Source organism: Hirundo rustica, chromosome 16, assembly GCF_015227805.2.
Source record: "Hirundo rustica isolate bHirRus1 chromosome 16, bHirRus1.pri.v3, whole genome shotgun sequence".
Classification (NCBI taxonomy): domain Eukaryota; kingdom Metazoa; phylum Chordata; class Aves; order Passeriformes; family Hirundinidae; genus Hirundo; species Hirundo rustica.
Genome location: NC_053465.1, coordinates 1,313,784 through 1,340,600, shown reverse-complemented (window position 1 = coordinate 1,340,600; position 26,817 = coordinate 1,313,784). Strand labels below are relative to the sequence as shown.

At 51.2% G+C, this 26,817-nt stretch overlaps 1 protein-coding gene across 2 annotated transcripts; it reads left to right on the top strand.

The window, feature by feature from the left end:
* Window positions 1-12,172: 12,172 nt before the first annotated feature.
* SALL4 (spalt like transcription factor 4) lies at window positions 12,173-26,570 on the top strand. Of its 2 annotated transcripts, XM_040080362.2 has the most exons (5): window positions 12,173-12,253; window positions 12,588-12,717; window positions 19,894-22,428; window positions 23,020-23,327; window positions 24,362-26,570. In XM_040080362.2, exons 2-5 carry the CDS (start codon window positions 12,648-12,650, stop codon window positions 24,773-24,775), a joined length of 3,327 nt encoding a protein of 1,108 aa, XP_039936296.1. In that variant the 5' UTR covers window positions 12,173-12,253; window positions 12,588-12,647; the 3' UTR covers window positions 24,776-26,570. The 2 variants fall into 2 exon arrangements, with proteins under 2 accessions (XP_039936296.1, XP_058278729.1); XM_058422746.1 differs by lacking the exon at window positions 12,173-12,253 and having other exon boundaries at window positions 12,562-12,717.
* The last annotated feature ends 247 nt before the right edge of the window (window positions 26,571-26,817 follow it).

Sequence of the window (26,817 nt, the reverse complement as noted above, 5' to 3'; positions counted from 1 at the left end):
AGAGCCTCAGGTGTCCCCCATCACCCCACTGGTAATGAGCACATTCCACATTATTCCACTGCTAATGGACACCTCCACTCATCCCAGCGGGGCTCTGAGCATCCTCACCCATCCCAGAGATCCCTGAGCATCCTCACCCATCCCAGAGAGCTCCGAGCATCCTCACCCATCCCAGAGAGCTCCGAGCATCCTCACCCATCCCAGAGATCCCTGAGCATCCTCACCCATCCCAGAGAGCCCTGAGCATCCTCACCCATCCCAGGGATCCCTGAGCATCCTCACCCATCCCAGAGAGCTCCGAGCATCCTCACCCATCCCAGAGATCCCTGAGCATCCTCACCCATCCCAGAGATAATGAGCATCCTCACCCATCCCAGGGATCCCTGAGCATCCTCACCCATCCCAGAGAGCTCCGAGCATCCTCACCCATCCCAGAGATCCCTGAGCATCCTCACCCATCCCAGAGAGCTCCGAGCATCCTCACCCATCCCAGAGAGCCCTGAGCATCCTCACCCATCCCGGAGATCCCTGAGCATCCTCACCCATCCCGGAGATCCCTGAGCATCCTCACCCATCCCGGAGATCCCTGAGCATCCTCACCCATCCCAGAGAGCTCCGAGCATCCTCACCCATCCCAGAGATCCCTGAGCATCCTCACCCATCCCAGAGAGCTCTGAACATCCTCACCCATCCCAGAGAGCCCTGAGCATCCTCACCCATCCCAGAGAGCTCTGAACATCCTCACCCATCCCAGAGATCCCTGAACATCCTCACCCATCCCAGAGATCCCTGAGCATCCTCACCCATCCCAGAGATCCCTGAGCATCCTCACCCATCCCAGAGATCCCTGAGCATCCTCACCCATCCCAGAGATCCCTGAGCATCCTCACCCATCCCAGAGATCCCTGAGCATCCTCACCCATCCCAGAGGGGCTCTGGGCTCTGCTGGGGAGGGAGCCCAGCTTTGGAGGATGGATCTGGGAGAAGATGCTGTTCTCTGGCTGTGGAACAACAGAGGAGCTGGACATGCCACTCCTCAGGACTTAGTAAGGCTGAAGAGGTGAATTTATGGATTCCTTTGTCCTTTCCTTCCTGGGGCAATCCCTGGCCAGGTTTGGAGCTTCAGGGAGCAAATCCACAGCAGGGGAGGCTGCACCAAGAAAACACCGGGTTCCTGGTCCCAGGAGCCACACACACCCCCCGGGACAGGAAACCCGGTGTTTGAGCAGCGACAGGATCAGGCTTTGCCTTGTTACACGAAATTTCCAGGCCTTACCAAGTTCTCCATCTACACCAAACCGAATTTTGGTGTCACTGCCCACGTTTAACTCTGTAGACACCTCAATACTGGAAAAGCTGCTTTAACCTTGGGGAGCACCCTCAGAGCTCCACTGCAAAGCAGGGAGCAGAGGAGTCCGGAGGATTTTAAATTCCCGGCGCTGCAGCAGCTCCATTCACACAGTCAGGGCCTGAAACAAGCCCAGCCCGGAGCTGCAGAGGCAAACCCTGCCCGCTCCGAAGCCAGCCTGCCCTGAGCACCGCTCTGTTAGCGCTGTGAACAGCAGAGCCAGACAAAGCTGGAGGGAGAAATCCCCGCGGTTCTCATTTACACCGTGCACCCAGCAGCCTCCCCCCTCCTCCGGAAGAGTTACAGAATGCATTAATTGAGCTTCGGGGTGGCTGATAATTACATAATTGCAGACTAATTTCCCCTTTCCTAGAGGTGAAGTTGCCCCGGTGGCAAAGAGACCCTCAGAGTCCTTTCAGGAGCAGAAGTGCTCCTGCACAAACCAGAGCTGCTCGCGGCTCGGAGGGCGCCAGGCTGATCCTGGGTGGGCAGCTTGGGGCTGGAGGGCTCCAGCCCCATGTGCAGGCTCCCCTGCTCCCTGGAGGGACCTACATGCACATTTTGTGGCCTGAGGAAATGACCCAGCTGAGCCTGCAGCCTTTTTTTTTTTTTTTTTTAACTGGGTTATTTTTCAGCCAGTGCAGCACAAAAAGAACGAAAGCGAGGTGGGAGCACGGGCTGGTTCGGCCGTGGTGCTGTTCATGCTGATACTCAAATGTCACCGAGCTAAACTGGGAGGCTTCGGCTCTGTGGGCTCAAAACCCTGCCCAAAGCCTCGCTGCCACCTCCTTCCTCTGCCCATCGCTGCCTGGGAGCAGGAATTTGGTTCATCCCAACCCGGAATTCCCACCAGGGCTCCTGGCTGGGCCTCTTGAGCTTTGCCAGGTTCTGGTTTAACAGCCCTGAGCACACCCAGGGCCCAGAATAAAAACCAGAGGGACTGAGGGGCTGGGGCTGCTCCCAGGGCATTGGAAGCAGTGATTCCATCTCTGCCAGAGGCTTTAGCACCCAAATGCGGGCTCCTCAGCCTCGAGTTCAGCCAAAATTCAGGATCCCCAACCTTGAGTTCACCCAAATTCAGGATCCTCAGCCTTGAGTTCACCCAAATTCGGGCTCCTCAACCTTGAGTTCACCCAAATTCAGGATCCTCAGCCTTGAGTTCACCCAAATTCGGGCTCCTCAACCTTGAGTTCACCCAAATTCAGGATCCTCAGCCTCGAGTTCACCCAAATTCAGGATCCTCAGCCTTGAGTTCACCCAAATTCAGGATCCTCAGCCTTGAGTTCACCCAAATTCGGGCTCCTCAGCCTTGAGTTCACCCAAATTCGGGCTCCTCAGCCTTGAGTTCACCCAAATTCGGGCTCCTCAGCCTTGAGTTCACCCAAATTCAGGATCCTCAGCCTTTGAGTTCACCCAAATTCGGGCTCCTCAGCCTTGAGTTCACCCAAATTCGGGCTCCTCAGCCTCGGTTTCACCACCTCTCGCTGAGTTCAGCACCGATCTCTTTAAAGCCGGAGCCAGGCGCGGGTGCTCTCAGGGTGATGAGGATGCTCCACCTCGAGCGGCTCCTCCAGCCCCGGGCAATAACTTCATGTCGCTGTAGGGAGGATAAATATTTGTGCATTTCTTGAGATTACCTCACCTGGCATCTGAAAGCCAAAGCGCTTCCCAACCTTTTGCTTTTCCCCCCGCACCCCCTCAAAAAAAAAAAAAAAAAAAAAAAAAAAAAAAAAATATATATATATATATATATAGATATATTTCTCAGCTGTTTTGAAACTCGTGGCCTCAGACTCCAATAACAGCCTGCAAAGGTTTGTAGGAAACAGGTTTGCAAATGTATTTAGTGCATGGAAAATGATTTTCTGAAGAACATACAAGATGTTCTATCTCACCTAATTCTCTGTATTGATTTCTGCGGCATCATCTTCTTCCTTCCCTTTCTGATCTTTTAATGCATTTCTGTTGCTTCCCAAGGCACAAAACTCCCCGGTTCTTTTGCGAAACGGAACAAAGAAGTTTTCCTTCCCAATCAGTAATTTCGTTTTCCTTTGTAATTGTAAAAAGAAACTCCTGAAAAATCAATACATGCTTGCCAAGTCGTACACAGCCGGGAATGGAGCAAGCTTAGTAAATAAAGGAAATTGCAATTTTTCCCCCCTCTCTTCGGTCGCCCTTTAGCACACGCAAGGTGACTGCCAATCTCTTCGGCGCTTCCCACCCCAGCTGCTCTCCCTGCCCTCCCTGAAAATTTTCAAGTTAATCTCGGAGATGAAAAGAAAAGTTTGAAAAGAATTGTTCCTGGAGCCCAAATTCCTGATGTCCCAAATTACAGCAACCCCCACCCCGAAGCGGCGGCTCCTCGGGGTAATCTGAGCCCTCTCAATTAACCAGCACCGAGATAAAGATTGCTCATGCTAAAGATGTCACACAACACCGGCCTTAGAAATTGGAAAATCTCGGCCACAGGGAAGATACCTGCCCGGCTGGATCAATAGTTTCAACATCTATCAATATTTGGAGACGATTTACGTTCTTGATGTGCAAAATTGAGTGAATTTGTGCACCCGAACCAAACGAGAGAGGCTTCTTGTGGAAAAAAAACACTTTAATTAAAATGTACGAGGGACCATTTACAAGCGAGAGCTCAGAGGCTTTTTGCCGTTTGTAAAATCCCCACTCGGATTTTGGGGGCTGCTTCCAAATCTGAAGGGGCAGAAGAGAGCTGTGTTACCAGCTTGATTTGCACCCGCAATTAAACAGACACCGAGGCCAGGCTAATTTACGCTGAAACTTAATTGCAAGCATAAATCTTGTGTATACAAACGACATACAAATAAAACCTCTCGCAGATACTCATGATCTGTTACACAAAGGAGCCAAGAGTCCCAAATCTCCTTTATTTTTTCACAGTTACAGGTCTCGCTTCGGGCCCACAGAATTACTTTAACGCATTTGTCTTTTTTTTTTGCCTAAAAATACCTAACTCTGGGATGTCAAAAACAAAACAAAACAAAACAAAACAAACAAAAAAATAAAAATCCGGAGCCAGTTTGTCCTGGCACTCTTTTAAACGGGGATGTTGTTAACAATTAATCAGCTGAAGAGTGTGGGGAGACAATTGATGGACTCTTACTCCAGCGTGCTGCGAAGGTGCTTTGCTGCTCTTCAGTTTTGGTGGAGGGAGCCAGGACTGAGTGTTCTGAGGGAAAGCTCGGGGGGTTGTGGTTGGCTGAGGCCGGTTTTTTTTTTATTTTTATTTTATTTTTTAAACCATATTTCATGTGTCAAAGCACTTTGAGACTTCAGGGCTGAGCTGTGCCCAACCACAGCAGAGCTCTTTTTGCCAGCAGCAAATTTCTGCGCAGTCCAAAGGAGGAGGCGAGGAAAGGGAACACCCAAAAAAGAACAAACATCAGTCCAGGCTGGGCGCTCCCCCTGGAAATACCTCTCACGTAATAACTTAACTCCGTATAAAATTGGGTGTTTGGGGAAGCCTGGAGGAGGAGATGGAAGGAGGGGAAGGTGTGAGCTGGAGTTTGGTGCCTGGACCAGGCTGGAGCATCCTTTGTGGTGTTGGGATCTTCATGGAGGCTCACGTCGAACTCGCACCGGGCACTCGGAGGGTGGAATTGTCATTTCCTTTGGTCTCACGGCTGGTCAGTTCAGAGGCAGTTCGAGTTTTGTTTTTCTCCCCCGAACTGTATTCAGGAGGGTTTTTTTCCCCCGCTCGGGCTTATTGTGCTCATGGTGTGACCTACTTAACCAGGGGCTGGAGGCTCGCCGGAGTGAAAGGCCACAAACAGGAAAAGATATCATATTAAAAAAAAAAAAAAAAAAAAAGAAAAAAAAAAAAGTTTTCATGCTTTTGTCCTTTACGTGCTGCAAGGTGTCAAGCACTGAGGCAGCGCCGGGACCATTGTTCACCCAAGTGCCCCTTTCAAATGGAAATGTCTGCAAAAGCCATGTCAGCAAAAGGAGCTCTTGGCTTAAACTCCGGCTCCTCCCTTATACCCCACAATAAAACCCGAGACCCATTAGTCCATGCTTAGGACTCGTTTCTAGGTTTTAAAGCTTCTTTCAGGCACAGTTTTAGCCTCGTCTGGCTGTACCACTACCACGGGCGAGATTAAAAAGTGGCAAGGTTATGTATCCATGGACCTGAACGTCAGGGATCTGATTTAGGGTTTTTACGAGCGAACCCTGTTAAACAATCTCCCTCTGGAGCTCCACGGGCCTGGCTGCGTCCACAGGAAACAGGCTCAAGGATTTCCAAAGGTTTGTTGATTTTTCAGCTTTCATGCTCCCAAGATATATTTCCTTTGAAGTGTCTCAAATAGGCTAGTATCCAATTATATTTGTAATCCCAATCTAATTCAATCAGGGACTCCAATTATAGCTGATCTGCCTCTTAATCTAGTTAAGGTCTGTGGAGCAGACTGCACCTTTGCTAGCATAACTACATTAAAACTTAAGCTGTTGATCCAGGGATAACCAAGTTACAGGACACAACTAGCTGAAAAGCAGGGGGTTTGCAGTGGAAATGGGTTTATCCCGGTTCAACCCAAACCCTGCACCAGCTCTCATTGCAGCCAGACCCCCGCCAAGATTCTCACTATGAAGGGCCTTAAAATGCACTTTTGTCCCGAGCCAAACACAGCTGATTGAGCTCCGGCTGGTGTTTTCTTCCTCCCCAATTCTTCATCCCAGCTCCCCGCAGAGAGGGAGAGCCAGGTCCAGAGGGGCATCACCCCGAAACTCTCTGGGGCCTTGCAGCTGCCTGGCACCTTCCCTGCTCCACGTGTGGCCTTGGCAGAGCTGGAACGGCCAGGCTGCCACAGCTGGAACAGTCAGGCTGGCACAGCTGGAGTGACCAGGGTGGCACAGCTGGAGTGACCGGGCTGGCACAGCTGGAGAGACCAGGCTGGCACAGCTGGAGTGACCGGGCTGGCACAGCTGGAGAGACCAGGGTGGCACAGCTGGAGGAGCCAGGCTGGCACAGCTGGAACAGTCAGGCTGGCACAGCTGGAGGGGCCAGGCTGGCACAGCTGGAGAGACCAGGCTGGCACAGCTGGAGAGGCCAGGGTGACACAGCCTGAAACTTCAGACAAAAATCCCTCAGTTCATTTAAAAGAACGGCATTGGAAATGTCATCAAACCTGGAGATAACGCACTGACATCACAATTTCTCGGGACAGCTATGGCCAGCAGAAGGTGCCAGCAGCTTTGAGTCTCGGACAAGGAATGACCTGCAGGAAAAGCTGGAATGGGGAGAAGGAAGGGATGAGCTTCTCCCACACTTTGCTCTTGGTACCAGATCTATAAACTGTGAGAAGAGGACAGCACTGAGTAAATCATGCAGATGCTGAGGTGTGATCATTCTGTCCCCTGCATTTTCCCCTCCCTCCTGGATAAAGAGCAGAGCTCTAAACTTGATAATTTTAGATATTTGAGTCTTCATTCCAAGCTAACGCTTCATAAAAATACAACTCATACATTTTCATCTTTTTTTTTTTTTTTCCTTTTGCTTTTGCTTTTATATGGATAAATCTGTATTGACTTCTTTTCATGGTTTTAAGTGTTAATGTTTTGGTTTGAGTTTTTTTCCTATTGACTTCCAACCATAACAGTTGGAGGCAAGGGACTTGGGGAATTTTTAGTTGGTGAAAATCTGTCTTTTTAACTGAGTTATCAAAGAGCAGATGGCACCTCCCAAACCTGCTCTGAATCTCCACTAACAATTGGTTGCCAGTTCTCCTCAAAGTGTGGCATGAACCAAATTCACCCACATGGAAAGTAGCCAAAGTTAGGACTGGGGTGTAACTGATAAAAGTAATCGGAAAAACTGCTGTAGCAGAAGAAACGGAATTAAGTCTATCTAACACATTTTTTAAAAAATGTTATTAATCATAGTCATTAAAGCAGAAAATGAAAGCTAATTTTACTAAGTAAAAGCCCCCTGCTAAGTGGTATTTTGACATCTGAAAATAATTCAGTTTCGATCTCCGTGCTCCGCTGACACGAGCGAGGAAATTGATAATTCTCTCTGGAGCTGCCGTTTCAAGTCATCTCCACACAGATGATCTTCTCTGCACGTACCAGGAGCAGACCTGGAACCAAACTCAGCCCCTTGCCAGGACAGGCAGCGCGTTCCTCGTGCCTTCCACCAGCTGCCTTTGAGGAAAACACACAGTGGACCAAGAAACGGATCACGGAGCAACCGCTGCAGCTCCATCGCGGTTACCTGGGACAGGGACACAGGGGGAGGCTGCCCTCCTTTGCCATCCACCAGGTTGTGTTTCCACTGCCATCTGGTTCAATATTTCACTGGCGCCTTCAGACACTCTTTGGTGTTCCCTTAAAAAAATAAAAATCCACCTCATAACGCAATTCCACGCCAGGCAGGGGATTCGCCCTGCCCGGGCTGTGGCAGCCCTGATGCACCCTCACAGCAGTGCTGTAAAAAGGGAGGATGATGAGACATCTCCCGAGGCTGCGTTACAGCAGAGTGCTAAAAGAAAGGGTTTGTGTACCTTGTCTGGGAGGAGAGGATCTCACAGGATTCCTGTTACTCTCCCCGATCTATCACGGGGCCATGAAATTCAGAGAAGACAGCAGACAAAGCCAAGTTACACCTCCCTCTGATCTTAGGTTTATTCAGAAGCGAGTAAGTGTTTGTAATTGAGCAAATATTGCAGAGCAGGGGGAATGTTACTCACTTAGCACCCAGGTAATCCATCCCAAAAAAATACTGATATTCGTGGGGGAAAGACCTCTCATTCTCAGACCGCATCTGACATCTAACACAAGACATTGCACAGGGACGCTTTTCACGCTGTGAGAAATCAGAGCTGGTAAAGTTTACTCCTGTGCAGGTGGAACATTGTGCAGGGCATTTTAACAAACACCCAGGGGTTTGTTTGTTTACCTGCCTAACCCACACGCCTCTCATTCCACCCGGCTGGGAGCTCTTTGGTGGATCTTTCATAAAGTTACAATTCCTGTGTTATTCCTTTCCCTCATCTGGGAGAGCTGAGCTCGGAAAGAACACCTCTAACTTTGGCCCGAAGCTCAGTAATGAACAGGAGACCCCGAAAACACAAACATATAAAAATCTAAACACCAGGAGCATGGCTCAGACGATAGCTCAGTGATGTTTGCATTCACAGTTCCCACAGGGAAGCTGCTCCAGCACTGCTGTGGCTGCATTATCTGCAGCTGCACCACCAGGTCCAGCAGGGAGCTGCTCCCCGAGTCGTGGCTGAGGTTGCTGAAGGATTGCTCTCCATCCTTCTCCCACTCCTCAGTGCTTTCCCTGCTCAGTCCCGCTTTGCTGGCTGCCCCTAAATCTCCTTCCAGCCACCACATTAATTCGGGTCTCTCTTCTCTCTGCTGGTGATGGTTGTCACACCATTAGCACAAACTCATGTCTTCAAAACTCTTGGCCGAGGTGCTCAGCAGCTTCGAAAAAGGAAGAGGAGGACGGACTGAGGAAAAACATAACCTTTATTTTGCTGTACAGGAGGAAAAAAAAAAAAAATCCCTCCATTATCAGTCATAATGGTATAAACGGTGATTAAAGAGGAGTCTGCTGGGTTTGGATTGGGGTAGAGTCTAGTCTGGAGGAGTCTCTGCCCTTGCCAACATTCAATTTAACACCCTTATGAACTGCCTCTCAATTTGAATGTCTGGGTCCCTGCACTCAACCTTGATTAACCGGCCCAGCCATGAATGTTAATCACCCCGATTTACATCGCCTGCAGAGCTGTGGTCAGCTTCATATCATGGGCAACCCGGCAGCTCCCTCAACATGTCCCAACAGGGAGCTCTCACTTCCACGCCGAGGAGATGAGCCCTGGGAGGTTTGTGTGGCAGTGAGCTGCTCTCGGGAGCAGGGCAGGAGTGCCTCACCCCAGAGAACCGCTGTGCCCCAAAGACCTGCTCCTTTTTCGGCTCTCCAAGCTATAAAGATGTAGGTAACACACGGGAAAAGACATTTTTAGTTACATTTGGAATCTTGAGTATGTATTTAGAAATATGCATTACTGAACGCATAAAAAAGAGACAGGCTTTAAACTTGTGAGTTCCTCCCAGCAACAAACTGAGCTGGTCAGAGGAGACAACGCAGGATTTAGGACAAAATTCTTCACTGCGGTGGGAATTAATAACCGCATAGGGAGATGTATACAATATATACATCTTCAGCAAACACCCCTAGCAGATTTTTCCATAGATGTAACAGTTTTGCAGAGACATTCCGGAGGACAGGAATTTCCAGGGCTGGGCAGAGCCAGCTGCTGGCCACAGTTTCTGGTGGCAGGAGTTCCAGGTGCTGCTGAGGCTGGGTGCTCAAAAATCCCTTGTTATCACTGCCTGCTCCTGGAAATCCGCCTATCAGGGACGATGCCGCAGCTCTGTTGGTGGTAGAAGATTGTTCCTGTGGACTTCTCTTAAAAAAATAAATAAAATGTCAGGCTCGAAAAGGAAGCCTGCTATTTTTCAAATCCAGGAGCTGTAATCATGCTAATCCATATGATCGTGCTAAAGCCAAGCAAAATGCCTTTTGCATATGATGTAATCAGCCGGGGTCGCCTATTTATAACCACCACTGCCTGGGAACACCTTCCCAGAAAAATACAATCAGGACAGCTTTCCCTTGGTCACATTCTCCCCCTTCCTTCCCGTATTTTTCACTTTCTTTGTGCTCTTTCACCTACTTTTGCTGTCTTTCCAACCCTTAGTATATCAACTTCTTTATTTTTATTTTAAACCAATGCTTCCCATGCATTCTGTTTTATCTATGCTTTAGAGCCGTGCTGAGCGAAATCCCGGTCCTGTGAAATCAATACCAAAACTTCTATTGATTTCATATAATATATTCCTTTAAATTCAGTCCAAATGCTCCCCAGGAGTTGCCTGTTCTAAGTATGGATCTACTGTACAGGGCTGTCAGCCTCTCACAGCTGGATACATAAACCAGCGTGGTTTAATAAATTCATCGGTGTGGCTCGGGAGCTTTCTGTGTAATAACTGGAAATCAGTTGGTCATACTGAGCGTATCAAGTGTAAGAGGAGAGGATTCGTCAATGCAAATATCTATCTGTGGATCGATTGGTATCAATCTTGTCTAACAGTCTATTTCCTCAGGACACACTTTGGGAACAAAGAGCAATTCAAACTGTTGGTTAAACAAACAAATATAGAGGAGCTCTTTGGGCAACACGGGGGTGGAGTAAACACCGGATAAAAATGGTCAGCGATTTCAAACACCTGTTAATATCTTTCGTTTTATATCAGTAAATACAGAGTTTCTCTGGATGTAACGTGCCCAATAAAGTGCATCAAGACAGGAGGTTTTAAACCATTTTCTGCGTGCAGGAGAAAGCGGCCTGGAAACCAAAATTTGTCCCCTGACCTCCACGTTCAGTAGTTGTTCAAGGAGGAGGGTGACACCTTCTGCTCTGCAAGATTTGTGTTATCCTTAGCTAAATAAACCCCCCTTGTGAGACGCTATAAAAACAAAGCCAGCCCCCAGGAGGACACAGGACTAATTAGATCAGGATGCGCTGCTTACCTTGATCTACAGCATTAAGATATTTTATGCCTGTCCCATCCAGGTCCCCCCTCCTCAAGCACCACTGAAATAAAGATAATCCTGACCACTACTCGCCGTGACCGTGCACAAACACCGATTTTAGCACCGAGTCGACGCTGTACAGCCCCCGGGGGTTCTGCAGGGGAAAAGTGCCACTAAAGGACCCGGCGAAACGAGCCCGTGGTGTTGCGCAATGTCCCGTGGCAGCTGCGTGCCTGCCTGGGGTGCCATCGCTTCCTCCCTCCTGCTGGTGAGTCAGGTTTGGGTTTTCCACTCGGCACCTCCCCTCTGAGCCCCGTCACCCCGGTGGACGCTCCTCGGCACAGCAGCTGGGGATCCCTCAGTGCACGGGAAACTGAGGCACAGACCCTGCTCGGTGTTTGCTGGTGGACGCAGTGACCGAGCGAGCCTTCGGACGAACCTGATTCTCCCGAACCCTCACCCCATCTCCTCCTCCTCCTCCAAATCAACAAAATCATCCCCCCATCAAATAAATCTCTCTGCAGTGTTTTCCAGAGAACCATTTTATTTTTCATGGACAGACCCGGGGCGCGTGCGTTGCTCTACATTAAATCAAAAAGCAATCACGCGTCCCACAAAGATTTGCCGTCCGCATCTCCACTCATTCATGGATCCTCTTGTGCAAGATCCGTCTGGTTTCAGTGGGGGTGGGAGGGCTGGGGGTGACTCTGCTGTGACACTCGGGGGCTTTAGAGCACAGCTCAGCCCCAGGCTCAGCTGAGCCGGGTCCCGCAGCCACCTCCAGCCACACGGACTGTCCCCAAAGTGCCACCCAGGGCCGGGGGCCACCCGGCTGGGGCCCGTGCCACGTTCCCATGGAGCCAGCAGCCGAAAAGGGGAGCGGACATGAAAATCATTCCACTCCGCATCAACGCAGTCGACTTGGTGTGGGAAAGCGCTCTGAAAGCGCTGTTGCTTCAACTTTTTCACACGAGCCTTTGCGCGCCCCACGTTTTTAACTTTGCTGTTAAAAACCCGACTCGCTCAGCTCCGCAGCAAGCGAGGCTTTAAAGAGCCTGCGAGCAGCTGAAGCAGAGCAGCCTCATTACGCTGCATCCGCTTTTAAAGCCCCTCCGGTCGCCCACCCCACCGCGGGAGCCCGGGCTCGCCCCTCCAGCTCTTCCCTTTGCCACCTTATCGAGCGACAAAGGAAGAATGAGCATTGTCCCGGGCTTGTGCTTGCTTTAGGGGGGGGAGAGAGAGAGGGGGGAGGAAAAAAAAACAACAAAAAAAACCCAACAAAAACCCCAAACAACAAAACTCTTTAAAACGCGATCTAAAGGGCGCAGGTGAGACAACAAAGGTGCTGTCGGTGTGCCGGCAGGAGAGCCGCGCCGCCGGGGTGTTTGTTCAGCCGGGGAGGCGGCGGTGGCCCGGGGGTGGCCCGGGGGTGCCCCGGCCCCGCGGGGCTCTCGCCTTTGTCGCCCGCCGGGGCGGGCCGGGCGCGGGGACTACATGGCCCAGCGTGCCCCGCTGCGCGGATCAATGGGGCTGATTTGAATAATCTGTGAGCCCTTGGACTCAGGCCAATCAGCCGTCAGGGACCCATGATAAATCGCAATGCATTATTGATAATCATAATTACTCTGACATGCGCATTCCGCCCAAATTTCCCAACTCTAGGAATTTGTTGTGAAGGGGAAAATAATTGCTACTATTGCACGCTCCCGATGCTGGTGCACCATGTCGCGACGGAAGCAGGCGAAGCCCCAGCACATCAACTCCGAGGAGCAGCCCCCAGATGCTGCAAGTGGTGAGCGCAGAGGGGGCGCGGAGCGGCCGCGGCTCCCAGCGCGGCTGATGCGAGCGGCGCTTCCCGGGGGCTTTTTCCACCCTCGTGTTTCACCCCCCGCTCCTTTCCCCCCTCGGGCTCTGCCCGGAGCCGACCCTCGGCTCGTCCCAGGGTTTTTTTGGTTGTTTTTTTTTTTTTGGGGGGGGGGGGGTTGGTTGGGGGATGAACTCCCCCGCGGGTTTGAGCGAGGCACGGGGGGCTCCTCGTTATTTTGGGGGGGGCTCGGCCGCGGGCGCAGCGCTGCCCCTCGCCCCGCAATGCCCCGCACGCTCCCCGCCGAGCCTCCGCCGGCTCCCGCGTGGGGCCGCGGCCGCGTGGGAGGGGAGCCCCAAAACCTCCCCGAGGCCGGGGAATTTGGGGGGATGGGGGGGGAAAGGGGTGGGGGAGCATAGGGAGAAATTACAGACAACTGCGGAGGGGTGGGAAATGGCTGGGGCTGGGTTTCATCGGTGTACTTAGCACTTTGTCGGGAGTTCGATGAGGATTTTTGTGGGGCTTTAAAAAAAAAAAAAAAAAAAAGAACGGGGGTAAAAAACCCGCCACACTCGGACTATTTCTGTTGGAGATCACAATCGCCCTGGACCTTTTGTAGCTTGACCTCCAGCCATCTTTGATTTCCGACTTCCTAAAATAACTCCGGTGAGCTAATGTGGGGTGTGCGCCAGCGCTTTGTACTTGGGCGGCGTGGGGGGACTCGGCCAGCGCGGATCGCTCTCCCCGTTTCGGGGAGAGCTCGCATTCCTGGGCCCTACTCCGGGAAAAGTAGAAATTCGGGCTGAAATCATCTCCCGGCGGGGCGGGCGTGCAGGGGAAGGGCGGAGGGGGCACTCCACGGGAGCAGCATCCTCCCGAGCCGGGCTGCGGGGGCTGCGGGCTCCTTTCCCCCGGCGCTGCGTGCGGGGCTCCGGGCGCCGCCGCCGTGCTCGTCCCGCGGCCGGAGGAGGGCACGGCCCGTCCCGGGTGGGGAGCGTTCCTTCCGAGTTGTTGTGGCTGTTGTGCCCCGATGTTCTCCGTGTGTGTCCCCCCCCCACCCCCCAAGAACTTTCTTTGGGTTCTTTGCTTGCGTTTGGGACTGGTTTTGTTTCCATGCCTAGAACCGATCAAAACCCGTGCGCATTACGGGAGCTGCTTATTCCCAGTCCGCAGGAGGTTCGGGCTCTTTAATTTTTTTTTTTTTTTTTTTTTTTTTTTTTTCCCCTTCCCTCCTCCCCCCTTCTCTTCTTTGAGTCGAAATGTGCAATTGTTGGGTCCGGTTAATGGTGACTTAAGAAACAGCATGCTGGCCAGAAGGCAATAAATCCCATGTTTAATGCATGACTGTTTTCCTTTGTGCATATGGTTAGGTTGGGGGATGGAGGTGATGTTTCCACATGTAAATCTCTGCCCGCTGCTGGAAAGGCACCTCCGGCCCCGCGCTGAAACAAAAGGGTTAATCACTCCTGATGCGGCCGCTGGGGCGGGGGAGGCGTGCGGGAGGGACGGAGGGAGGATCGCTCCGCACCGCGCTCTCCGGGGCAATGGCCAGCTGCTTTTTTGTTATTGTTGTTCGGGCTTTTTTTTTTTTTTTTTTTTTTTTTATTTTATTTTCCTTTTCCCCGCTCCCGTTCTCAATTTTACCAGCCGAACCCTGGATGGAATTCCCTCCGGGAGCCCTCAGCGGCCGCCCAGGCCGGGGGGAACCTGGGGGAGCTGCGAATCCCTGGGGGGGTTTCTCCTGCTGCTCGTGGGGTGCCGTGGGTTTGGGGGGCTCGGGGCACTGAGCCCCCGTCCTGCGGCATCTCCGCTCCCCGAAATACAACCGGGGGCTGCGGCTCCGGCGGCTCGGACCGCCCGCCAGTCTCCCAAAGAGTCCTGATATTCCCCGCTCCAGGTGTGCCCGTAAATAATAAGTGATGAAGCTGCATAACAAAGTCGAAATTCCGCAGGGATTTGTCTGGGGCATTAGCGGGGATATACACGTGATCGTAATAATAAAATCAAGCCCTTATCTCCTTTTTTGCAAGTATTCCCCTTTTTTTCCACCCCCTCCCGCAAAGCGATTTGGGACCCACCTCTGTGAACAATGCAGCGGGTTAAAGTGTCCCGCGAACCTGGGGATCCATTAACAGGTCAAAAAATCAGCAGGTGGTCACGGGGGAATAATGCTACACACTGGAAATTAGCATTTCCACAAAAGGGCTTGAAAATGCCTATTGTGCTGGATTGCTGCCATTAAAAATCGGATTCATTCTTAAAAAATACAGTATCAAACTGCAACTTTTTTTCTTCTTCTTTTTTTCCCCTCGGGGTAAAATTAGCGTAGCTTTGCTTCAATGATATCTGCGATTGGTGCGCTGGGCTCTGTAGAACCGGAGAGGGATGGTGGACGAGGAAAGGTTGAAGGAGGAAAGCCCGAGTTTGGTGGTGGTTTATGTTTATGTCAGGTCCGGTTTCGGTTGGTGCCGTCGGGTCTGCCCGGCCCGGAGCCCCGGGCTGCGGGAGCATCCCCGCCGTGCCCGGGGTGCTGCAGCCCTGGCAAGGGGGTGCCGGGGGGGCGATGCCCGGCTTCTTTTTCACTTTTACCTAAGTGGACCATTACACTGGGCGCGGGGATGGAGCCCTTTCGCCGGGCTGGGCGGCGTGTGACGTTTTGACAGAGCTGCTGCTCTAACCTTTGCCTCCTCCTGCTTGCCGTGGGTGGTAAGTTGATGTCAGGCTCACAATTAGGACTCTCATGCAATTGACCTTGGCAGCGGGGTTTGCGCCGTTTAGCTCGCTCTTAAACGCCGCGCCAGCGTTCGAGCGCGCTCCGGGCAGGTGTGGCCGGGCGGGGGGCTCGGAGCGACACCCGTGCCTGGAGATCGCCGTGCGGGGGATGCCGGCGGCTCGGCTGGGTGCCGCGGTGGCGGTGGCCCCGCCCGGGGTGTTGGTGGCCCGGCGGGGTCGGAGCGTGGGCCATGAGTGCCCTCCACCGACCGGCCCGGGCAGCTCCGGGCAGCGAGCGCGGCGCTTCCCCGGGGGGGCTCCGAGCCCTTCCCCGGGGGGGCTCGGGGCGCTTCCCCGGGGGCTCCGAGCCCTTCCCCGGGGGCTCCGAGCCCCTCCGGAGCGGGGCTGTGCCCTCCGGACCCAGCGCCTCGGGTCCCCGCTTTCCCCGCGGGTTTTAGCGCTTGTTTTGCTCCTCGCAAGTTCTCCTTCACTGTGGTTTGTTCTGTCTTCGGCTGAATGTCTCGCTTGAAGTTGTGCCTAGGCCAAAGGGTGGGTTAGCGAGTGGATAACGAAATAATTGAAGCCTTGAGAGCGGGCCCTGTAAGCACGTGAAATGCTGAGTGTGGGTGTAACGCGTTTCTGCCTCTTTCTTGGGTAGGAAGACGCAGCTGATGAATTCAGCAAGGCCTTTGGAATACCTCTGTAAGTCGTCAGTGGTGCGTTTTACTCGCTCGAGAAAGTGATTTTGTCCCAGTTTAAATGCGTTAAATGGCGTTTGCTAGCGGGAGAAGGGCGATTTGGGGCAGGGCAGAGCTCTTGGGAGCAGCAGAAAAGCATCGGGGAAGCGCGACCCGGAGCGACAGCGAGCTGATGGCAGGGGGTTCGTGTCTGGAGAGGAGTGGAGGGCTGGTAATCAATCCTGCAGGGGTTAATCTAAACCGGGGAAATGCGTGGTTTTGTTAACCTTAAGGCAGTCGATCAGATGTAGGCCGTGAGGAAAGTAAGCTCAGCAAAGGTATTAAAACTCATGAATAAAAAAAAAAAACAACTGGGTGGGAAAGCTTGAGTTGTTTCATCCGAATTCAAGTGAAATAGTTGAGGAAAAAAACAAGTCACTAATGGCTTAGCAGCACCCTTCTTGAGATTGCATCAAACCAGATTTACTTCACTACTTTTACTGTGTTCTTAAAAAAAAAAAATTAATTCGAGCGGTGTGGATTTTATCAGCCTTCCTTGTCGATGACCGTCTTGTCCTACACAATAGTGGATTTTTTCCATCCATTTGCCAGTGATTCAATCTAACCCCCCTGCTGGGTTTACTGCATTCTTCTAACTTATTGGATAACTAGATGCTGAGAGATAACATTCCTGAAATTCGGGGGTGGGGAGATAAAAAAAAAAAAAAAACCCCACGCCACAGTAGAAGTCCTGTCCCTGGGAAGCCTTTGGAGGAGAGGGTTAAGTGAAGTGCACGAGTTGTTGTGGCAGAGCTGCCCTCTCTGAGTCCAGGCCAAGATATTATCGTATTGTTATTATATTATTATTATTTATTATCTTATATTATCCCCAATGTTTCATTCGGGGGAGCTGAGGAGCTCTGATGGCAGCACTTGGGCCGGGGAGAGGAGGTGGTTACAAATCACCACGATTTTCACAGAAGCTCTTGGGTTTCTTACAGAAACAGTCAATTGCTCCTTTGTTATTCCAGCTACTGTAAAAATAACCCAGCGCCCTGCTTGTGAATGTATCTAAAACCCTTTCTTTAAGGTGAAAGGGAAAATCATGCAGAATTTCCCTGTTTGTCATGCAGCAAGTCGTTGCAAGCTCCGAATTGAATTTATTCAGAGTCCTGAGCTAATGCTTCACTGCCAGGAAAATGAAAATACGTGGCAGGGCCAGGCTGCCAACCTCTGCCCGCTGCTGCCCAGCACGGGGACCTTCGGTTTACTGGGGTTTCTTTCTCTGAGATGGCAACTGCTGCTCAGAACCAGAAACGTTCTCAGAGATCCTCGGAATTGTGAAAACGAGGAGCGTGGGCTGTGCTGGAGATTGGGAAAGGGGCATTGAATTTAGTGTGATCTTATCAGCGCAGAAGTAGAAAAATAAGGAGTATTATCAAGGGAAAGGAGATAAATGATCAGATGCTTTGAAGCAGTTAAAGTTTGAGGACTTGTCTAGACATTATCCTGGAGTATCTCCTTGGGGGTGGGCAACAGTGTTTGGTGCAGACATTTCTGTGCCACTGGAAAAAGTAAAAGCTGGGCTTATTTTTTTAGCATTTAGTGACGTGGAGCCAGTGTTGTTCTGCCTGAGAGATGGAACGGGGAAGGCCCCAAACACTTAGAGATTTGGAAGAGATGTTCATGTTTTAGTGTGTTCTGTGAAACAGGAAAGTAGTCAAAGACCTCTCGAGTCAGTGTAGAGCAGTTCTGGAAGTTTATTGTCTTTTTTTTTTTTAACCCAGGTACCTCCTCACCAAGTGTATCTACTCAGACTCCTGCAAAACAAGTTTCAAATAATTATTCTTGCTCTTGATCGTGTAGTAGTTGTACTTGTCTGCAGGCTGGACTCCTGTGTGTTTTTAGAGTCAAATCACTTTAAGATTTAGAGACACTGCTTTAATGATATTTGGGATGGGAAATGTGTGCTGCTGTTCTTGTTTCTTTCACTTAGGGGAGTTGTTCGGGCTGAAGGGGAAGAGTTTAATTCTCTCTGGTTAAATAGAAGGCATCCAAACATTTTTGATCAGAGCTGTGCTGAGAACTTTCCTCCCCGTTCAAGGACTTGTGCAGGTTTGGATTTCCTGCTCTGCAGATCACAGCAGCACAGGCCTCTGGTACTCGGAATTTTTGAAATTGATCAGATGTTTATTTCCAAATGTAAACATTAAACATGGAAATTTGCTTTGTTGGATACACACAGTGCCCTTGTAGAGGTAAGAAATGGCAAGGTTTGCAATATCCTCCCTCCGAGGGGTTTTACACCCCCTCAAGCAAGGTCATGTGTTTGAGCTGGAGGGTTCCTCTCCACGTTCAGGACACTCCGGGGTGGTTTGGCCACACCTGGCACAAACCAGAGCCTCAGGAAGCTCCTGAGCTTGCAGAGTCCCGGCTTCACCTCGGCCCAGGGGGTGGCTGGTGGCAGGGACTGGTGCCAGGAGGTCTGGGCAGGACAGATGAGTGACCCCGCTCCCCGTGAGTGACCCCGCTCCCTGTGCCCCACTGGGCAGCGGCAGGTGAACTCGCTGCGCCCTTGGCTCCTCTCAGAACTGGAGCAATCCCCGTGATCTCCAGGATTTCTCTGCTGATGGGGGCTGGAACTCTCCCGGAGCCCTCCCCGCTTGCCCCTCACGGGGAAGTTTTCCCTGCTGAGCGCTCCTGCCCTGGGCGCTGCCCCGCCTCGAGTGCGGCGGGTGTCTCGTTTGGAGGATGGCAAGGCTGAGCAAAAACATCCTGTTTTGGTTATAATTTCTCTTAACCTCTTCCAGTTCACATATTTCACCGATTTGTTGTTGTTTTTGGTGGGTTTTTTGGGGGTTTTTTTTGTTTTTTTTTTGTTTTTGTCCACATGCTGATTCTGCTCAGCCCAAGCAGAGGGGTGCTGGAGTTGGAAGGGCAGGAGTGGACTTGGAGCCCAGCTTGGCTTTCCCTGCCCCTTCCCAAAAGTGGGCGAGGTGTGGGTGCAGCTGAACGAGGCCCCCTGTGAGGATTGGAAATGCCTTGGCGTGGTTTTGGGAGCAGGACTTCGTTATTTGTGTTAATTTTGATCACCATCCGAATCAATGCAGGCTCATACTTACTTGTGCGTCAAGTTCCGGTTTTAATAATTGCCTTGCTACTGTGTCCATGCTGAGATTACTTTTGGGGTGTGTTTGCTTTTGAAGGATTTCAGCGCTAATACTGGCCTGGCTTTGCTTTTGTCAGCCCTCTTGGATTATAATTACTATTAATAATGGCAGAGTTAAAGTCGATACAGTTAGAATTGCTCAAAATTCCTCTGTTAATGGTCTTGTACGAATTTCTGAGAGATGGTTAACAAAGAAATAGAACCTGAGGTGCAAAGAGCAAATAACTCTGTGGTGTTTTGCACAGTGCTTCAATGCTTTCTCTGTCCTTGTGTTCCTTTTAAGCCGTGTTGCAGGTGCTGCCTTGCAGGATTGTTCCAGGGGTTTTTTTTACCTTTATAAAGGGATTTTCGATAAATCTCTTTTCATTGAGACTTGTGAGAGTCCTTTTATAATATGTTTTTTCTTGTAAGCTGAACTGAGGTGCATATTTCTTTGGGGTTGTGAAGAAATGGGCATCAAAACAAAGAACAGAATTTCAGGTTGATCTGAACTTGATTCCAGTGTCTTATATCTTTAATTTGCAATTTGGGTAGAGTCAGTGATCCTAATAGTGCATGCTTGGCCTAAATCTAGCAATTATTAATGTGACTTTCTTTTCTTTTAAGGGAGTCCACAAGACGTCCCAGGTGATAGGGATGGTGAAATGAGTTCCAAAAGGTGCCGCACGGAGGAAACCAAAATCTGTGAGAAATGCTGTGCAGAGTTCTTTGTTCTCTCTGAATTCCTTGAGCATAAGAAAAATTGCACTAAAAATCCACCTGTTCTAATCATGAATGACAGCGAGGGAGCTGTCCCCCCTGAGAGCTTCTCCGAGGCTTCTCTGGGGACCTTCCCAAGCGACCGGATGGACGGCAGGGCACGCAAGGACGTCCAGGCCAAGGGCTGCGCCGGCTCTGTGGAGAAGAGAGAAGGAAAAATGGATGCTGAACCGGTAGGAGGAATGTACCTTAAAATAGAACCCCCGCTGACGCCCGCGGCTCCCGGCCTAAGCTATCTCCCAAAACCCAAAGTCCCGAACACTAACGTGACCCTGCAGACGATCCGCGGCACCAAGGTGGCCGTGAACCAGCGGACGTCCGACGCCATCTCCTCCTCGGCGGCCGGCTTCAACGCCATCCCCATGATCCTGGAGCAGCTGGTGTGCCTGCAGCAGCAGCAGCTCCAGCAGATCCAGCTGACGGAGCAGATCCGCATCCAGATCGCCATGATGGCTCCCCACGCCCTGCACCCCTCCATAGCAGCTGCTACTGACCCGCTCAAAGCTCTGGGCGCCCACATGTCCCAGCAGCTCTCGGCTGCCGTGGCTCTGATCGGACAGAAGGCTGGAAGCCAGAGCCTATCGCTGGAATCCTTGAAGCAAGGAAAACTACCTCATTCTAACACTGGCATTGCAGCCGCCAGCTCGCTGGCTGCTGGGCTCTCCTCCTCCTTCCCCCTGAAGCCGGAGGGGAGCCGAGGCCTCCCCGGCTCCATCTCTCAGTTCCCGAATCCTTTGCTACCTCAGTCCTCCAGCTCGGTCATCTTCCAGAACCCGCTTTCGGCCGTCTCGTCCGTGATGGATTCCTCGAAGAAGGGGAAGGGGAAACCCCCCAACATCAGCGTGTCTGAGAGCAAACCGAACGCCGAGGAGCCCTTCTTCAAACACAAGTGTAAATTCTGTGGGAAGGTCTTCGGCAATGACAGTGCCCTGCAGATCCACCTCCGCTCCCACACCGGGGAAAGACCCTACAAATGCAACATCTGTGGGAACCGCTTCACCACCAAAGGAAACCTTAAAGTGCATTTTCAGCGTCACAAAGACAAGTACCCCCACATAAAGATGAATCCTTACCCGGTTCCTGAGCACCTGGACAATGTTCCTACCAGCACCGGAATCCCCTACGGGATGTCTGTGCCGCTGGACGAGTCCAACCTGATTGTGGACAGCAAACCTCTCCTCACAACTCTGCCTACCTCTGCGGCCACCGGCGCACCTCAGAGCATCTCCAGCCTGGCAGGCATCAAGGAGCCGCTGCCTGGTACGTTCTCAAGCGAGCTGCAGTCCAGGCCCTCTCCCGAAAGCGAGGGCGGCTCCTCCTCGTCGGGGGCGGTCGGTCACGAGTCGGGGACGGAGCAGAGCTTGAGCTCACCGCAAGCTACCTGCAGCGTGAGCATCTTCCACGTAAGTGGGTCAAACGAGCAAGGCTCGGAGACATCAAAGCTCCAGCAGCTGGTTGAAAACATCGACAAATCCTCTGCTGACCCCAACGAGTGCCTGATCTGTCACAGGGTGCTGAGCTGCCAGAGCTCGCTCAAAATGCATTACCGCACCCACACCGGGGAGAGGCCGTTCAAGTGCAAGATCTGTGGCCGTGCCTTCTCCACTAAAGGGAACCTCAAAACCCACTACGGCGTCCATCGGGCCAACACCCCCTTGAAGATGCAGCATTCGTGTCCGATTTGCCAGAAGAAGTTTACAAACGCCGTGGTGCTGCAGCAGCACATCCGCATGCACATGGGCGGGCAGATCCCCAACACCCCCGTGCCAGAGCCGCCCTGCGACGGCGCCGAGGCGGATCCTGCCGTGCCCGAGAAGAACGGAGACGTCGGCCGCCCCGAGGAGATGGTGGAAAGCATAGACGTGGAAGATGACCTGGACTCTCAGGACGGCCCCAGGAGCTCTTCCAAACCTCCCACTCCGTACGACGCGCAGTCGGAGTCGCCCGCCGCGGCCGCCGCCTTCTCTGGGGTCACGGCGCTGGAGAACCAGATGAAGATCGTCGCCTCCTCTCTGAATCTGCAGCGGCAGAGCAGCCTGAAGTCCAGCGACAACGGCTCGGCAGAAAGCGATGGCATGACCAACGACTCGTCCTCGGTGGCGGGAGATGCCGACTATCAGAACGGCCGGAGCCCCGCCGCCTCCGAGGCCGCGTCGCTGCAGGCGCTGTCCCCGGCCAACAGCCAGCCTGAGAGCGTCCGGTCAAAGTCACCCGCCTTCAACAACCAGGAGGATTCGGGCACGGGCAGTAAACCGGAGGGCCCCGAGAATGCTCCCGCGGAAATGGAAGGGGTTGTCGGGGCGTTGGATTTAACGTACGGCAATATCGGTCGGAAGGTCATTAAAGAGGAGCCTGGGCTACACTTTGCGAATGGAGAATATGGTGAGTGATAAAACGCTGGCGGGGATTTGGGGTGGGGCAGTAGGAAATCAATCCTGAAAGCACCAACAGGGAACACAACTTCCTCAGCTTTCCCCTCTTGCTGCTCCTCTGTTTGGATAAGGGCACAGGCCCTCTAAAGTTTTCCTGACTAAGTCGGGCCCAAAATGCAAAGGCTTAAGTGCTGTCATCTCATTAAAATTAATGTAAACTGTGCCCTGGCTGCCTTTCATGGGCTCACTTGGTATCTCCTTACAGCTCATCAAAAATTCACATTTGTGTTTTAAGGGAAAACTGCTTATCCCAAGAGTGTGACATGAAAACCCTGAGGTAGTTTGCGTTGTTTGCGGGCTCTTAACCATTGAGGTCAAGGTTGATCTAAATTTGTCCTGAAAGACTTTCTATCTCATAAGCTCACCAACAAACCCTGGGATGAACTGATTTGTTTTGGGGTATCCTAGGAATTGTGGTGGGCTCTGCAGATGTGCTCTTCAGGCCCACGCAACTTCAAAGGCAGCGCCTCGAGTCTCAGCCAGGCTTAAGCTCAGAAACAGAATTATGTTGGGATAAGCATCACCTTTGCTTTCTTTCCAGGTCGAAGCAGTATTCCAGCCGCTTTTGTCAGAGCCCCACCAGCCCTGATAAAGATGGAGCTGCCCAGCGATCGTCCCCTCAGCGCTGGCCACTTCATCGGCCCTCCAGCTCTGTCCCCTGGGGTGGCCCCTCTGCTGGTGCCGCGCCCCAAGTTCTGCCGTCCCGCCAAACAGCACATCTGCACTACCTGTGGGAAGAACTTCTCCTCCGCCAGCGCCCTGCAGATCCACGAACGCACCCACACTGGGGAGAAGCCCTTTGCCTGCACCATCTGTGGGAGAGCCTTCACCACCAAAGGAAACCTGAAGGTGGGTCCTGTCTGCTGTCCTCTCCTTAGTCTGTGAAACTAAGACTAGAGATGGAAAGACCCTTTCTAATGTTTGACCTGCCTTTGGGACAGCACTGATTTGTCTTTTAGTTCCTCGAATACTTTTGTCTCTTGTCTCCTTCCTGAGTTTCTCCACCAGTTTTTTGTGTAAGTTACTGAGATCACCTGCAGGTCTTTGCTGCTGTCCTTGACTTTCCTTCTGGGATGGAAGGGAAGGCTTAGCCCTCACTAAGCAGATTGCTTTCTTTTTTGATTTGGATTTGGATGTGTCAAGACATAAGCATTTTGTAGACTGCTACAAAATGCTGCCTGCTGAGTAAATGCATTACACTGCGCTGCTTGAAATTTGGTGAGATGAGAGGGGATAAAGTAGGATAATCCTGAGATGGCAGAAAGTGCGTGGGGATTGTGTCTAAGCACGCGCTGAACAAGTGCTGTGAGTCTGTCCTCTTGCCAGATGAATCCATTGGCCCCGTGAGGGACTCAGCTCCCTCACTTGCACAGAGGCTTCTCCCTCCTTGTGAGAACCTCTTCAAGCTCTTCAGCCCTCTGGCATGAATGCTGATGGGGAGAGAAAATGCTCTGCAGTGTGTGAGCAGTGCCTCGCTGGGAGCGCCAGCAGAACGTGGTGTGCAGGATTCATTACTTGGTGGTTTTTTGCATTACCCAGTATTTTTTTCAGTATGGTCTGTTTGCAGCAGATAATGTGCCTTCTGTTTTGGGGGGAGAGAGGGTGGCTTTGCCAGCACAGTTTATTCCAAGTGTAAAACACAGTCCTCCAAGCCAGCTCCAGCGAGCCACGGTGATGTCAGGCAGTGGAACGACTGTGTCTTACACATGGCCAGGAAGGGAACTCCAACAAGAACCACCCAGCTTAAATATTCACCTGCATGCGGACGGAGCAAGCCTGACTTCTTTGGGCTGCTGGGCCGCAAGCAAAGCGGGATTTGGGTTACACCACCGGAGAGCTGCGGCATTAACGATTCTCTTTGCTTTCCCCCCCCGCTCCGGAAGGTCCACGTAGGAACCCACATGTGGAACAACTCAGCCAGGCGGGGCAGGCGCCTGTCCATCGACAACCCCATGGCCCTGCTGGGGAACGACCCCAAGAAGGTGTCGGAGATGTTCCCCAAGGACATGCTGGCGCCCTCGGTGAGCATCGACCCCGCCGTGTGGAACCAGTACGCGGCCGTGCTCAGCACCGGGCTGGCCGTGAAGACCAACGAGATCTCGGTGATCCAGAGCGGCGCCCTGCCCGTGCCCATGGCCGGGGGCTCGCCCCTGAACTCCGCCCCGGCCTCCAAGGGGGACGCGGCCCAGGCTGGCGCCGCCTCTGACGCGGAGAAGGCGGCCGGCGCTGCTGCAGACAGTGTGCCAAAACACCAGTTCCCTCACTTCCTGGAGGAGAACAAAATCGCCGTTAGCTGAAGGCTCGAGAGGAGTCTGCCTACAGAGAGAGCAAATATATATAGACACAAAAACGTATATTTTTAAGAGATTCCACTTCGGCCTCCTATTTTCCTATCGACGTGCAAATGATTTTATGGTTGTCTTTGTAAGAGTTGCCCGGAGTACAATCATCATATTGCTTTGCAAATAGTAATTAATAAAGAATAGGATTTCCTTCTATTTGGAAAGATGCGGGTCTTGCAAAGTAGTTCCTACGTGTGACTTTAACGTGTACAGCCTTACAGAAGTTTCTGCAACTTGAAATTCCAAAGGTTAGCGTATTTACCTCTTTGTTTAGAGTGATAATGGGGGTTTTTGAACAGAGTGGAAACAACCTACTGTTGATGGAAAAGCTTCTATTTACTGATGAGAAATGGAAACTATTAATGCGGGTAAATATCCTAGAATGTCTGCCACCCTCTTAGAATTTTTTGTTTGGGTTTTCGGCTCTGTGTGGTTTCTGAATGTACTTTTTCTTAAAAATGGCTATAAAAACTACAGTTTTTGGTTTTGTTTTGTTTTTTTTTTTTTTAATTCCTTTGGGTTTTTTGCCTCAGAAGTTCTATGAGAAGCAAGTTGCTGTTTTTTCTTTAGTCACTGCTCCTAAGTAATTAATTCTTTGTGTTGACTGCTGCTTATTTAATACTACTAGTAGGACGGTCCTTCAAGTATAGTGCCAAAATTCCTGCTTCCAAAGATGTGCAGTTTCTCCTAGATGTTTTATTTCAATACCAAGAGCCCCAAACAAGCATGGGTGGGTATGTATATACTTTTTTTTGTTGTTTGTTTGTTTGTTTCCTCTTGAAAGGGAAGACTTGCCTTGGGAAGTCAGGTTTAAAAGCTCTGCAAGGAATCTCAGGTGACTGTTGCAATTTGCCATGGGAACTGGTTTCCTTAGCAAGAGACTTTTTGGTTTTTTGTTTTTGGTTTGGTTTTTTTTTTTTGTTTTGTTTTTTGTTTGGGTAATTTAGGAGATCAGTCTGTGTAAACCTGTATTTAAATATGAAGTATTCATGCTTAGGTTAAATGTTTTGTGGGTTTTTGGATGGCATTCCTGCTCTGGTCGTTAAGGTTTTTTTGGTGGTCTGTGAGCTTGCATTCCACCAGAACGGTGATTAATGATCCGTGTGTGTTGTATGAAGGTTGCTGGGATAGTCATCTGGATTCTAAGCTATCTACCTCATTTTTTCCCTTTTGTAGTTGTAGTGTCTATTTTTTCTAATAATGACCACTGTAATGGCTGAGATTCAAGCAGATGCTTCCATGCACTATGTGAAACCAAAACCTGATGTATTATTAGTGGAGGCACCTGAGGAGTTGCTGGACTGACCTTTCACTACTCCTCGAACGCCTGCTGGAACTGGATGTGTAATGGGATCTGAACCAGGCTGCAATGGGTGTGGAAGGGACTGAAGGAGGGAAAGAAACCTGGCTGTTGACTGCAGGAAATCTTCAAGCCCAGTCTCTGTTGTGGAAGGCCCCAAAAATGCAGATTTACCAAAAGTTTGTGTGATGTTGTTGCACCTGATTCTTGCTATTATGATCTCTGTTTGCCGAGTTGTGCCTTTCCCGCTGGACTTGTGGGTAAGAACATACCAGTACCTGTTTACACTGTAAAATGGATATTGTTACATAGACCACACAAAAGGCATCCCAAGTGTTGCGTTTCTACGTTGTGAATGTATGACTTCTGAGAACTCTGTAGTTTTTGAGTACCTACTGATGCGTTTCTGTTGACATTTTTTTGAGAATAAATTTTGGGATGGCTTTTTCACACTTGGTGCTTAACATTTTTCTGGCAAAAGGCTTTTTGTCTCCTGAAGGGCGAGTTCAAGAGGCACTGTGCTGCTTCACTCCAGGGACCTGAAATCCAGGTAGAGTTAGGCTGGAGTTCATTACTTTTAGAACAACAGGAACCAGGAGAGCCGTGGAGGAGTCTGAGCTCCATCCCTCAGGAGCAGCTGGGGTTTGATGCAGGGGTTGGGACGTGCCAGGGATGTTGATTTCCAGAATTTCTAGAA